Here is a 14,147-nt window from a genome sequence, read left to right on the forward strand (position 1 = left end):
AGGGTGAGAGAGATAGAGAGAGTAGGTGGTGGGAGAGGGAGAGCGAGAGAGAGTAAAGGATGGGAGAGGGGAGAGAGAGAGAGTGTAGGGGATGGGAGAGGGGAGAGAGAGTAGGAAGAGAGAAAGAGTAGGGAGAGAGAGAGAGAGAGAGAGAGAGAGAGAGAGTAGGGAGGGTGGAAAGTGATGTGTTCTCACATAGTGCGTACGCGCTATAGCGCATACGCACTATGTGAAATCACCTAAAAAATGGTCAAAAAGCAACTTTGGGGCCCGTTTCACTCATTCTCTGCTTTTGTTCTGTTCTGCATTCTGTTATCCCGACAGAGATCGCGGGTTTCAACACAGCAAACACTCTTTCAAGGTGGCAAACACTATTTCAAGCTAACAAACACTATTTCAAGGTGGAAAACACTTTTGGAAGCTAGCAAACACCAAATTCAATCATTGGATACACGATTTGAAGACTTTTTGAATATTCCTTGTATAGAAAAGGTTAGTGCAATCTATTTTAAATATTGTTTGTTGATATATAGATACAAATTTGATTATAATTTGACATGTTTTTTAATATATAGTGAATTCATTGAAATTTGTATGTTTCAATGAAATGTTATTTCGAAATGGTTAGAAATTTGACAAGTCATTTTATATATATATTGTGTATTCATTCAAATAATTATAATTTTTATATGTATTTGAATAATTTGTAATTTACACATTTTAAGTAATTCAAATGTTTGAATAATTTGACATGTAGAAATCATCATCATGCCAAGGAAGAAACCAAAAACTCAAACAAATGAAGATAGGGAGAGAGATTTTCCAATTAAAAGAGATAAAATGAAATTACTACATGAGCAAAGAAAATTGCAAATCAATAACGAAGAATTGACTTTCGAAGAGGATCAAGAACCACCGGTACCAAGAAACAAAGAGGAAGAATTGGAAAGACAAAGAGAACGAATGAGACTGTTATGCTCAAGAAGACAATTGAATTGTGAAGCTACACCATCTTCTAATGTTGGAGTCATATCGTCCGCTACACCATCTTCCAATGTTGAAGTCATATCGTCCTCTCATGTTGAAGAGACACCGATTTGTAGATCCGACAATATACACACTCCATCATGTCATGTTGAAGGCACAACATCAACACATCAAGTAGGTGATATTCCATCTTTTGCATCTTATTGCCAAGGTACATCATCTTCGGTCCAAGGTACGCAATACACTCAACCTTATGTTGATGTTCAAAATGTTGAGAGAATTGAAGAGATTATAACACCTTCTAGAATTTGTTTTAGAAGACCAAAATATTTTATTGATATTGATAGTAACATTTTGAAATCAATGCCTGACAAGATTAGCAAGCGTACTTGTCAAAGAAAAGTTAATCGTATGTGGAGATTATTTTTTGATGTATTAAATATTATAGGTCAATTCCAATTATTTGTTGAAATGATGAGGAATTTAAAATTTAGGCCTATCATGAAGATTCTTGGGCTAAGAACGATGGCTGATTCAAATGAAAAAAACATTGTAAAGAATCTAATGAATGCTTATGACAAAGTGGGTTCTAAATCATGCACCAAAGATAGTAATATCGCAAGACGAGTACTTACATCGACAATAGTAAGTAGCCAAATGAAGAAAGCTCGACTCATGAGAAAGACAAGCAAAACATTAAAAATTGGTAGAGGTACTCTAAGGAGAGCCATGCTAAGGCGTGAGAGATTGGAAGATCTAACAAAAAATGAGTTATGGACATTTAGCGGTAGACTACCATGAAAGGATAAAGAAATTAGTGAAGCCTTGAAATCATTGATCGAAAATTTTTGGAAAAATAACACACGTGTTTCCCCTAATAAAAGAGATGTTGTAAGAAGGAGGATTGGTAGCCAAAATCACGAGCCACATGCGAAACATTTTTTGGACACAACTCAGACACAATTTTTTGCAAAATTTATTGGTATGTATCCTCAAATTTGAATAAGTCAAAGATTTTTTGAGATGGGTAAACCTTTTTATGTGAAGATAAATCACACACGCACAACTTGTTGTTGTAAGATACATATTGAATTTTCTAACCATTTTGATGTTTTCAGGCATATATGCGTAATTTTGCATTCTTAGTTTGTTTTGCAGGATTGTGACATAAATGAGCCACCAAGATTTTCAAGGGAATTCATATCCAACATTTTATGTGAAATAATGGACGGCCAGAAATTTTATAAGACATCATGCTTGGATGGTACGTGCTTATTTTGTGGTTCTTTGCAACTTTTATCAACTTGTCAACATATGGATAGTACACATGCAATTGGAAATGAAATAGTAGATTACGAAAAAATTTAAGACAATGACATATGCTCTAAAAGATGGGAAACATGGTAAAAGATGTGATTTAGTCATTGAAAAGATTCTAGTGTATGAGTTCATGAAAATTTTTCGTGAAAACATTATTTACGAGTATGCAAGGCATACCCATAGAGCTCGATGGCTGAATTTGCAATTCAAGTTGTGCAAGGATACGTTTCCACTAGATACCATTGTTTCGGTTGTAGATTTTGCAGAGAACTACACACTACAACCACAAAATGAGGTGCAAGCAAAGTATTATACTTCTCAACAGGTTTCCATATTTGTTCACGTAACATTCATGCATTCACCTACAAGTACAGAGGATGACAGGAAGATTTTGAGGGAGTACCATTTTTACATCACCGATGATCGATCACATTCTACGAAGTTCGTACATGGTTGTTTTCAACTATTTTATGGAGATTTGGCTAACAGGGGCATCACATATCGTTAGCACATTATTTGGTCAGACAATTGTGCATCTCAATTCAAGAATGCACGGATGTTCTATTGGTTGAGCAGGATGCACAAGTTGTGTAGAATTCAATACATGTGAAATTTCACAGAGGCTGGTCATGGAAAGGGAGAGCATGATGGTGTAGGCGCATGCATCAAAAGAGCCTTAGCTCATGAAGAACTAAAGTACAAAGATGGAGCAATATTGACAGATGCAAAATCCATCGTCCAGTGGTGTAACGCTACAATGGGTCCAGGTAAGGAAGGTGAGTCTACGGTTCGTAGATTTTTTTTGTTGATAGATAATACTAACATTGCACCATATCAGGATTGTTGCACACTAACAGGATCCAGTGAGTTGCACTCTTTTAGAAGCTCTAATGCAGGTTCATGGAGTATCCACACACGAAAAATGGCATGCTATTGTCCATCATATGCAGAGAAAAATTGGGATGACTGTGAGTCGACTGAATGGGTGGACAAATGGGATATACGGGTTTTGGACCCAATTAACACCTATCATCCCCCACAAGCACTGGAAATGGTACAGATGGAATCGTCTATTGACTTTGACCGCTTGTCTGATCTAGTGCAACCTAGTAATATATATTTATATATCTTTGTAATTTCAATATGTAACTTTATAACTTTTACGCAAGTATTTTCTGAATTAATGACCGCATTTTGTACATTTGTCATTGCAGGCCATGTTTTTGTTGTTATTGCACCTGAAGACAATGAAGAAGGGACAGATTATTATTTGTGTCGTTGTGTTCAAGCCAAACTAAAATTGGATCACTCGGTTATAGATGGTGAAGGTTTAGAGTACCATGTCGGTGCGGTGGTTGTAACCGGCACATGGCTTAGACGATATTCTATGAAGAACCCTAACTTGTGGTTATTAGAGGATGGGCAAACAGAGAGGAAGATTCTTCATTATTCAAATCTTGTTGTCACATAAAATGTCCACTTGATAAAATATGGTGAAAAACCACATAATAAGAATCTTTGGAAAGTTCACGAGTCAGACCACGAGGCAATACTTGAGACATTAAAATGTCAACTAGATCCAGTTGGCTCATTAGATTGAATATAGAGAGAGGGAGAGAGAGAAAGAGTGATCAACTGGATCCAAATACATTGTTGCAACCTCTTCCCCAGGACTGTCCACATGACTAAGGTGGACCGTATTGTTATGATGTGTAAGTGATGAGATTTAGTTTAAATCATAGATTTTATGTTTTGATTTGTTTAGAATCTAGATTTTATGTTTTGATGTCTCCAATTTTTTTAAAGCTAGAACAATATTTTTCATATTTTCTTATTGTGACGATATTTTTCTTTCATTGCATGTTCTCTTGGATGATAGGAGGGAGAGAAGAAAAATAAGTAGATTTCCAAACAGCCAGCCACCCTTCTTCATGTAATTTATTCATTTAAGGTAAAAGTCCCATTTCCTTTGTTTGGCTTTGGTATTTGGTTATTTAAAGTCATTAGTCTAGTTGGACCTTCGTATGTTTGAATTTGGGATTGTTTAGTGTCTATTTTTTATGATTATACTGAATTATTAATTCTATGATGTTTCTATTATTTAATTATTTAAAATAAATTAAAACTTTTTGTATAATTTTTATTTCTATCTATTTGTTATGATTATTTCTATTATTTAAAATAAATTAATTCTATAATATCTCTATGATGAACTATTTATATTTCTAAACTTTACATATTTTAAATTAGATATCTCTCGACTTAATTTACCAAAAAAATTAATTAAAATTTTAGGTATGCTAGTAGTACACCATGACCAACAATCAAACTATTATAACAATACAAATACATTTAAATAGTAATGTAAGAATGGTTTAGTTCACATAAAAAATAAGTCTATCTTAGATATTCTAAATACATCACAAAACTTTATTGCTTCAAAAAAATTGGAATTTCTCCCATCTACTTGAGTTCCCATCAATTGTCCATAAAAATGGGAAAGGGAATAGGTGCTATGCTCCCAATCCCAACATCCTTCTGTCCACTACTAGGAGATGTGTGTAATGTAGGCTTTAGCTCCATCAACTTAGTCATTTTTTTCACTAGTTGATTGGGACTTTCACCATTTGTTGCCAACTATGGTGAAAATGCTTGGGGTTACACTTATTAAGTAAGAATATTTCCTAATCTAGGGATTAGAGCATTGAACATATCAGAATGTGATTTATGCTATGGGAGAAGAGGTATGTTGGGCATACTAATTGATTCTAGGGCTAGTGCAATTACATCTCCTTCCACTAGTGTTGTAAATATAATTTCTATAGTTGTTGAAGGTGCACCTCCAATATTTGGTCTATATCTCTTTCAAACATTTAGATTATCCTCTCTTTCTTTCCTCTTCTATTCCTTTAGTGCAACCTTCTCCGCAACTCATTTTCCCCTCTCTATACCATCTAAGATCTCATTTATTGCAATCTTTTCCTCTCTCCCATCTTTCCTATCCCTGATCTTCTCCTTCATGTAAAGTGCATTAGCCACAAATAACTTCTTAGTCTCTCTTGTTCCTTAGAATTTTGTATCCTTTTCTTTGGTAGCTATAGGAATCTACTAGGTAAACCACTATGTTGTTTTCTATCTAGTGGCATGTAACGTATAAAATCAACATCTCCATCATAGTCATTTTGGGCCTGGGTATCAAAAAATTGTTAACTATTTATTTCATCATGGTTGCCACCATTTGCAAAGCATTAGATGACATCCTTGGGGTCTACAATGCCATCTCGGGTGATGCTGAAACTTGTAGTGTTGGCTAGTACAAAGTTGCGAACTGCCAAATCTCTCTCATCTTTCGTCGTGGGATCAAACTGTCTGCTCCATTAGCTCCGAGTGGCTGGGTAAACCCTATCCCCAACCTCTTCCTATCCCCTTCATTGCTCGAACATTCTCAGGCACGCTGAACCAGAATGTTCCTAAGGGTCACTAAATTCCATAGGGCTGTGATCTTTGATGGGGCATATCTCGGAGCTCGTGCGAGGTATGGATGCGATTCTAGTTCCTATAGGACCGTGTTGTAGAGACCTACAATAACCTCTCTCACTTTTTGGAGATCACATTCCATTTTCATTTTAAAACACCATCTCGGGTGATGCTGAAACTTGTAGTGTTGGCCAGTACAAAGTTTCCAACTGCCAAATCTCTCTCATCTTTCGTCGTGGGATCAAACTGTCTGCTCCATTAGCTCCGGGTGGCTGGGTAAACCCTATCCCCAACCTTGTCTTGTCCCCTTCAGTGCTCAAACGTTCTCAGGCACGCCGAACCAGAATGTCCCTAAGGGTCACTAAATGCCACAGGGATGCGATCTTTGATGGGGTATATCTCAGAGCTCGTGTGAGATATGGATGAGATTCCAATTCCTACAGGACTGTGTTGCAGAGACCTACAATAACCTCTCTCACTTTTTGGAGATCACATTCCATTTTCATTCTACAATGCCATCTCGGGTGATGCTAAAAATTGTAGTGTTGGCCAGTACAAAGTTGCCAACTGCCAAATCTCTCTCATCTTTCGTCGTGGGATCAAACTGTCTACTCCATTAGCTTCAGGTGGCTGAGTAAACCCTATCCCCAACCTCTTCCTATCCCCTTCAGTGCTTGAATGTTCTCAGGAACGCTGAACCAGAATGTCCCTAAGGGTCACTAAATGCCACAGGGCTGCGATCTTTGACAAGGCATATCTATGGGCTGTCAATACTTTGACTATACTTTAAGTCAATGATTATCAATATGTGAAAAAATGGAACTCGTTTTATTTTGAAGTACTGAGAAGATGGCCTTGCCCTTCCCCAAGAGTTTCAGAAATGAGAGACATTAGGTAAGAGAGTGAAAATGTTACTATCGCTTCAACGCACATGACGCAATTGGAAATGCAAATTTTGATTGTAATCATTTTGTGATAAGGGAGAGACTAGGGATGATCATTGTTACTATCTCTTTAGTAGTGGAATTTTGTTTTCTCTTGAATTTGGTGGTGGGGGATCAGTGGTAAGTCTCCTTGGATATTCCTTCTTATGATGTTAGTGACAAGTGTTGCTCTTTGAAAACACTTGTACAATCTATTTTAAATTATTAGATAAAAACAGAGAATTGTAAGTATTAAACATGATTAGCCTTTAGTTCCTAGAAGATCTTTATTTCCCCATCAATGCATTTAGAAAGTTAAGTTTTAAGAAGATCATAAATAGAAAAAATTAGAGAAGCGATTTAAACATTTATATTGATTGGAAACACGTGAGTCTTGAGTTTCCTCTACCTTTTAAAGAACGTTCCTTAGCTAGCAGACCTAATTCCACATTCCATAAGACTGTCATTGCGCTAAAGATTTAGGAAACCAACTGCTCTAAGATAAAGCTTCCCGGTCAATAATAATCTAGCCTATTGAGGTACATAATACTTCTCAATTAAACTTGTGTTAATTCAGTATTAATTTTGTAATTAACTACAATTTCAGTATCTGTGTACAGGGGGTGACTGAGAAAACTATTTGAGGTCCAATTTGAAAATATATTTTTAAGGATCTCGACCAAGGTTCACAACTTCAATGATTAATACATTCATTCAGGCTAGAACCTCACTACAAAAAAATAATATATAAAAAAGGTAGTGAATAACGTCATGTCTAGACCCAAATCAACCAATGAAAGTCAAATTAGCATAATGTGGAACAACAATATATGCATTGAGTGGGTTGTCATAAAAAAGCTTCATAATAAAATTCATGTCTAGAATTAAAAGACCTTAAAGAACATTTATGCTTGTAACACAAATGGCCATTCAAAATTGAATATGATTACAATATGTGAAATAGCATTACAAGAACTTGTAATGCTGTTGTGAACATCGTGTTAATTCTTGTAAGAATCCCTAAGATGCTTGTTATACTCAAAATTTTGTTGAAATTGAATTAATTTTTATCCTGTCAGTTAATTGGCTTAGGGTAATATATGCTTCTTGGATGGAATAATGAGTTCGTGATTAATTCTGTATTAAGATTCATAGCATCTTCTAGTTATTTGCAAAGGAAATTTATAAATTACTTGCTAATGTCATATGGCTTGCTTGAGAAAGATGTTTGTGTTCTTATTGGTGGGTACTAATGACTATCCACATTTAGTTCTTCAATATCCTATTTGACAAGCTTTCCATAGACATTTCTTTGCCATACTAAGTATTTTTGAAAACATATTTGAGTAGAAGGACTACAGTAGATACTACATGATGTTTTAACAAATAAAGTAATGGGTTAAAGACTATTATTTCCAAGTTATTATGTCATAGTATTTTAATTGTAATGATCTTAGACTAATGATATTCTTGAAGGTAACTTCGACATGCAGCAAGAAAGACAACCTACAACCAAGGCTATATTGTGCCTACAACCAAAGCCATAAATCCTCATAGCCAAAGCCACTAGTGCATATAGCCAAAGCCATGGATGCTTATAGCCAAAGTTACAAGTGTTCGCAGCCAAAGCCATGAGTACATGAAGTCGATGATCACAATTGTTTACAAATATTCACCAGAAACAGCTTCTTTGCAGTTTTTGAGAAATACTAATAAAGCAAAAAAGAACATCTACTAGTTGGTAGACATAATGGCAACTCTTTAGCAATTGAATTTAATTTCATACATGCACATATCTAATTTAATGTCATACATGAACATATCTAATTTAACGTCATACATGAACAAACATATAATATAAAATGATAACCAATAATGTCATATACATTAACAAACACATAATATATTATGATAACCAATAATGTCGTATATGAACAAACATATCATATATTAACCAATAATGTCATACATAAAATATGTCATACATCAAATATAGAATGTCATATGTACATCAAATGTGTATCGAATATGTCTCTCAGATGCCTATATATATACATGGGGAAGGAAACAAGTCTCTATATATATATATATATATATATATATATATATATATATATATATATATATATTTATCAAATATCTCAACTACATCTTTTCCTTCCCACGAGCGGAAGGAAACAAGTCTCTCGACGTCCTCTGCCGTCATGTGGAGGGAGACAGTGGAGATGATGGGGCCCTCTTGACATGTTCACTTGACCTCTTGTTGAGGCTCTTCTCCAGGTCCAACTGATACAAAGAAAGTATATATGAATCAATATTTATTATACGTTGAAATCAAATATATGTACTCACAAAATCAATTATTTTCTTACCACCAACAAATAGTCACTCTGTAAGTCCACCTCAAATGCTCGTGGATGATCAGGCGTGACAAGACCCTACAAAAATTCAATAAATATAATCAATTATAAATAACATTAGAAATTTTGAGATTAACTATTATAAACAACAACTAAAACGAAGAAAATTCTTTCATACCTCCGTCAGTGGCTATGAGCTAGCCATAGCTGTGGCCACTCCACTATCAACAGATTGTCGCAGATGAGGAGGTGTGTCCAACATCATGAGCTGCATGTCATACAATACACATTATATCTAACATGAAACATGGAATAAATATAATCAAATGAATTAAATTAACATGAAACAACTATACCTGTGTGAAGCTCGTATGATGTCTCTGCTCTACGTCTGTGGTAAAGGTTGAGGGTCCTATGGAGAACTCATGCACATGCATATTTTTTTTTGTCAATCCTTAATATGATTACATAATAAATATATGTATTAATTAAAATGATTAAATTGATACATACCTTAGGACTCGTCGAAGGGACAAAAAATGGGCCTGGAGGATCGCTGCTAGGCCCAGGAACACTTTGAACCTAAATTTTGAACAATGTCAATAAATCCTAATTAATTAATCATTCACTATACGTATGAAATGTGATCAAATTAGTAATTTACCTGTGTGTCAATGCCAAATGTCTCGTTCAGGAACTAATCGGTGACAAGCCCATCATCTGCACCATCTCTGACATGAGTGCCAAATGTGCATAGGGATCCGCATGAAGTGCACATGTGACCACGACATATAGAAGGCTCCCCCTCAACTAATCGGCTCATGGAATGGATGAGGGTCTGCGTCAAAGCATTAATGGTCCCTAGAGTGCTAGCCTCTACATGTTCCTTCACAACTGAAGGAATAATCACATGCTCGCGCTGTGGATGGACCACGGCTGCCCTAACTACATTATGGTCACGACGTGCTCTTGGCCTCTCAAATGATGACCCCCCACCTCTACCCTGGGAGTCTAACATATCAAAATAATTGGGGATCTCCCCAAGGAAAAACTCACAATATAATTTCTTCAAAAAATACATGGGGACCTTGTGATTGTTGCAAGGAGGGGCATCAAAAACCATCCACCATCTATCCCAAAAATTATTTCTAATAGCATCATGTATGCACCAATGGATGGGGAATCGTTTAGTACCCTCTCTAACAGTATTTTGCTCACCGAGTTTTTTAAATAATGCACATATACTACCTTTTGGTATTTCCTTTTTTCTAACATCTTCATATGACAATTTATTTGCATAAAATCTTTTTTGTTCATCCCTCTTAGCCTACCAAATATCTAATTGACCACTAACTGAGGCTATCTGAGTGTTAATGGATTCGAGGGATGATGCCAATTGAGCCCTCATTGGATTGGTTTGCTTGAATTCTTTCAACCGAGCAATGATTCCTTCTAATTTAGTTTTGCCTCTCTCTATTTCATTTCTTATATTTTCTTGTGTGCCTGGTAGAGGTCTTGCAATTGGTTCGGGTTGTGGAATTTGTTCGTCTTCTTGAGGAGGGTTTTGGTTTTGGGGTTCTTGAGGGTTTTGATGTTCTTGTGGATTTTCTGGTTGATTATGAACATTTCCTGATAAAAAATCAATTGAAATTCAAATAAATAAACAAATCTAAATGAAATTTGTAAAAACCCTACAAAACAATATAAAAAACTTACAAAAAAATATGAAAAATATATCAAACAATGAAAAGTTAGGTTTATATCACTTACGGCATCGTCGTGGGTGCGCTTGTGGTCTTGGATTTCGTCGACGAGGAGGCATTTTAGCAAATGGTGGTGCAAATATTGAGTCTTCAACTCGCGTACGCACTGCTCGTTGTAGGAGTAGAAGAAAATGCTGATGAAAATGATGGACTGCAGGTTTGCAGCCCATCATATATACTTTTTATTTTTTTAAAGCGTGTATGCGCTATAGCGCGTACGCACTATAGTGCACACGCACTATAGCGCGTGCGCACTATAGTGCGTACGCGCTTTTTAAAATAGGAAAAAAAAAATTCTTTGTCACCTTTTTGGCACCACAACTCGGTGCATATGCCCATGTTGTCTACATGACAACTCAAAAAGGTGCGCAAACTCCTAAGTGTCTCACAAATAAAAATAATAAAATAATGCAAAATAATTAAATAATGCATAAACCTAAGTAAACTTAAAGTAAGTGTAATAAGTAAATACTTATTTACACCAACACCCCCCCTTAAGTGCAACTTAGGGGAATGCCCTTAAGCTTACGAACTAGGATGTAGGTGCATAATGGGTCTCGACTACTAGGCCATGTTAGTTACCCATGTACATAATGAAGATGCAAATCTCTCATAAAGTGGGGAAAGAAGGAAAACCTTATGGGAAAAACCCTCCCCCAAAAAGAGAGATAAATATGGATGCATTGATGGATGGAGTAATCAAGACCCCCCCATTACAACATACATCCAATATATACAAAAGAGAATGAGAGAATGAAGAGAGACAGAATAGGCTCCCCCCCCAAAAGAAGAATGCCAACAAGTGAAAGCTGCTCTGATGAAGAAGCTGGTCCAAGAATGCAGAATGGTGTTCCTCCTTTTAGGAAGAAACAAAGGCAAAGGTACACTTTTGAAGATGTATGCTGGCCCTGAAACCTGCTCAAGTATCCCTATACTAATGCTGAAGTTCACCCCTTCCAACTATGTTGAAAAGAATGAATGCAGATCTGTCAAGGATGTCTGTTGAACCTATTCCATTGAACCATCTGTCTCCTCAACCAACAAAGAGCCCTCCACTAATTGTTGTTCATAAGGATCCACAATCATGCCAACCTGAGTACATTGATCATGTAGAGAATGGACATGAGGGTTAGAGTGAGCCCTCACAACAACTGTAGAAGGATCGCCTTCATCAATGAGAAGATGTAAGTCCTCAAGTCTGTCTCCCAAGTCAACTGAAGCTGGAGCTAGAAGATGAGATTTACCATGCTGAGATGGACCTTTCACGGTGGCAATGTAAGAATGTGGACTGGACTAATGTGACTTCTCACTATAATTGTCGACAGAACCCCACGTGTCAGAACCTGTTGAAGCACTATCACTTGTGTCACTATCAGTTTCCACTATGTATGATGTGTGAAGAGGAGCAGAGGACAAGCTAGGAGAACTTTCCTCAAAGTGAACATCCTTCTCCACAAAGATCTCATGTGTCTCTGGATCCATAAGTCTGTAAGCTTTCACATTGTCTTCATAACCAATGAAGGTACAAGGCCTAGGTGTCGGTGCCTTGCAACTCTTGGAAGATAGGTTTGCCCATGCTGGACAACCGAAGACTCTAAGGTGACTCACAACTAGTTTTCTTCCACACCATGCCTCAAAAGGAGTCTTGCCATCTAAGGCTGGATGAGGAGACCTGTTAAGTATGTGAGTAGCACTGCTAATGGCTTCAACTTCAAGTGTAGGATCGAGAGACTTGACCTTAATCATGCAACTTGCCATGGTCTTAAGAGTCCTAATCCTCATAGCTACAACATCTATCTTGTGCGGACTGAATGCTGGTGAGTTCTGAAGATCAATTCCTTCAATTTTGCAAAAGTTCTTAAGTCTTCTATCAACATACCTATTCTCATTGTCCACCCTTAGTACCTTGATGGCTTTCCTTGACTTGTTTTCAACATGAGTCTTGAAATCTTGAAGCTTATGAACCACTTCATTCTTATGATGAAGGAAGTAGACCCAAGTGAATCTCGAAAAGTCATCAAAAAATGTGAGGATGTAGCGGCCTTAGCTGACTGAAGTCACTACAAAAGGTCCTGCTAATACCATGTGAACTAGTTGAAGAAAAATTGGAGCTCGAGAAGACTTCCCTTTATCATACTTCTCATTGAGATTCATATCCACTGAACAAGACAAACACTTTCCCTTAGACAAGATGATATTAGGTAGACCTTTGACCATGTCTTTAGAGTAAAGTTGCTGAAGAGAGTGGAAGTCAAGGTGACCAAACCGCTCATGCCATAAGTTTATGTTTGAAGTAGAATGAGTTAACAAGGCTTGGGAAGGACTCTTAGGCACAAAGTGGGAGAAGGAATAAAGCCTCTTGTCATCATTGACTTTCCCCACTACTACCAATAAATCATCTTTAAGACTTCACACCATCACAAAATCTGGAAGGAACTCAACCTTATGACCATCTCCAAGGTGAGTGATTTGGTAAACTGATAGGAGATTGGAGCTTAGATTTTGAATGTAGAGAACATCTTTGAATTCCTCATCTTCCATTTCCACATGTCCTTTCCCTTCAACTCCCATTTTAGTATCATCTCCCACGAAGATGTGTGGCACCTTTGACTGCTTCAATGAAGAAAAGTCTTCTTTTGAAGAACCCATGTGGTAAGAGGCACCTGAGTCAATTATCTATTCCGAAGAACTTGTGTTTTCCATAAGTGCTTGTCCTTTACCTTTTGAAGAGGTTGGAGTTGAATCCTTGGAAGTACCTGGCACTTGAAGCTTGTTCTTCTTGAGTAGATTTTCTAACTCATTGATTCTTATTGTCTTGCAATCATGCCCGTCATGATTTGTCTTTTTGCAATATGCACAAAAGAGTTTGTCCTTCTTTTCATTACTTCCCTTCTTATTTGAAGAAGTATTGCCTTGTTGAGAGGAGGATTGTTGTGTCTCGGATTGTGTTTTCTGCTTCTACTTCTTCTTCTTCTTGTTGCTTTTTCCTTCTTGACTAGATTTGTGATCATCACTAGCCACCAAGGCTTTGGTCTTGGATGACTTGAGAAGTCCAAAATCCACCAAGTGAGATTGTTCAACAATCAACATGTCTGCAAATCCATCAGAGGAAGGCTTCTGGTAAGTAGATCCCATGGTCAACCTATGAATATTAAAACTCAAAACAAAGTTGGTGTACTCAGAAGGTAGTTGCTTCAGGATGTGATGAATCAACCTATCATCCTTCATGGGATTCCCACAATCTTTCAGAAGTGCCCTATACTCATTGACTTTGATGATATAATCCTGAATTGTGTCATAATTCTTAGGATCCAAGA

The 14,147-nt window shown here is 36.7% G+C and overlaps 1 protein-coding gene across 1 annotated transcript; it reads left to right on the forward strand.

Annotated features, from left to right (window-relative positions):
• The first annotated feature begins 2,462 nt into the window (after positions 1–2,462).
• Positions 2,463–3,939, forward strand: LOC149549306 (uncharacterized). Its single transcript, XM_089794892.1, has 2 exons — positions 2,463–3,361; positions 3,522–3,939. Exons 1-2 carry the CDS (start codon positions 3,065–3,067, stop codon positions 3,603–3,605), a joined length of 381 nt encoding a protein of 126 aa, XP_089651018.1. The 5' UTR covers positions 2,463–3,064; the 3' UTR covers positions 3,606–3,939.
• The last annotated feature ends 10,208 nt before the right edge of the window (positions 3,940–14,147 follow it).

Source organism: Cupressus sempervirens, chromosome 7, assembly GCF_028749045.1.
Source record: "Cupressus sempervirens isolate cs-2001-9-10 chromosome 7, ASM2874904v1, whole genome shotgun sequence".
Taxonomy (NCBI): domain Eukaryota; kingdom Viridiplantae; phylum Streptophyta; class Pinopsida; order Cupressales; family Cupressaceae; genus Cupressus; species Cupressus sempervirens.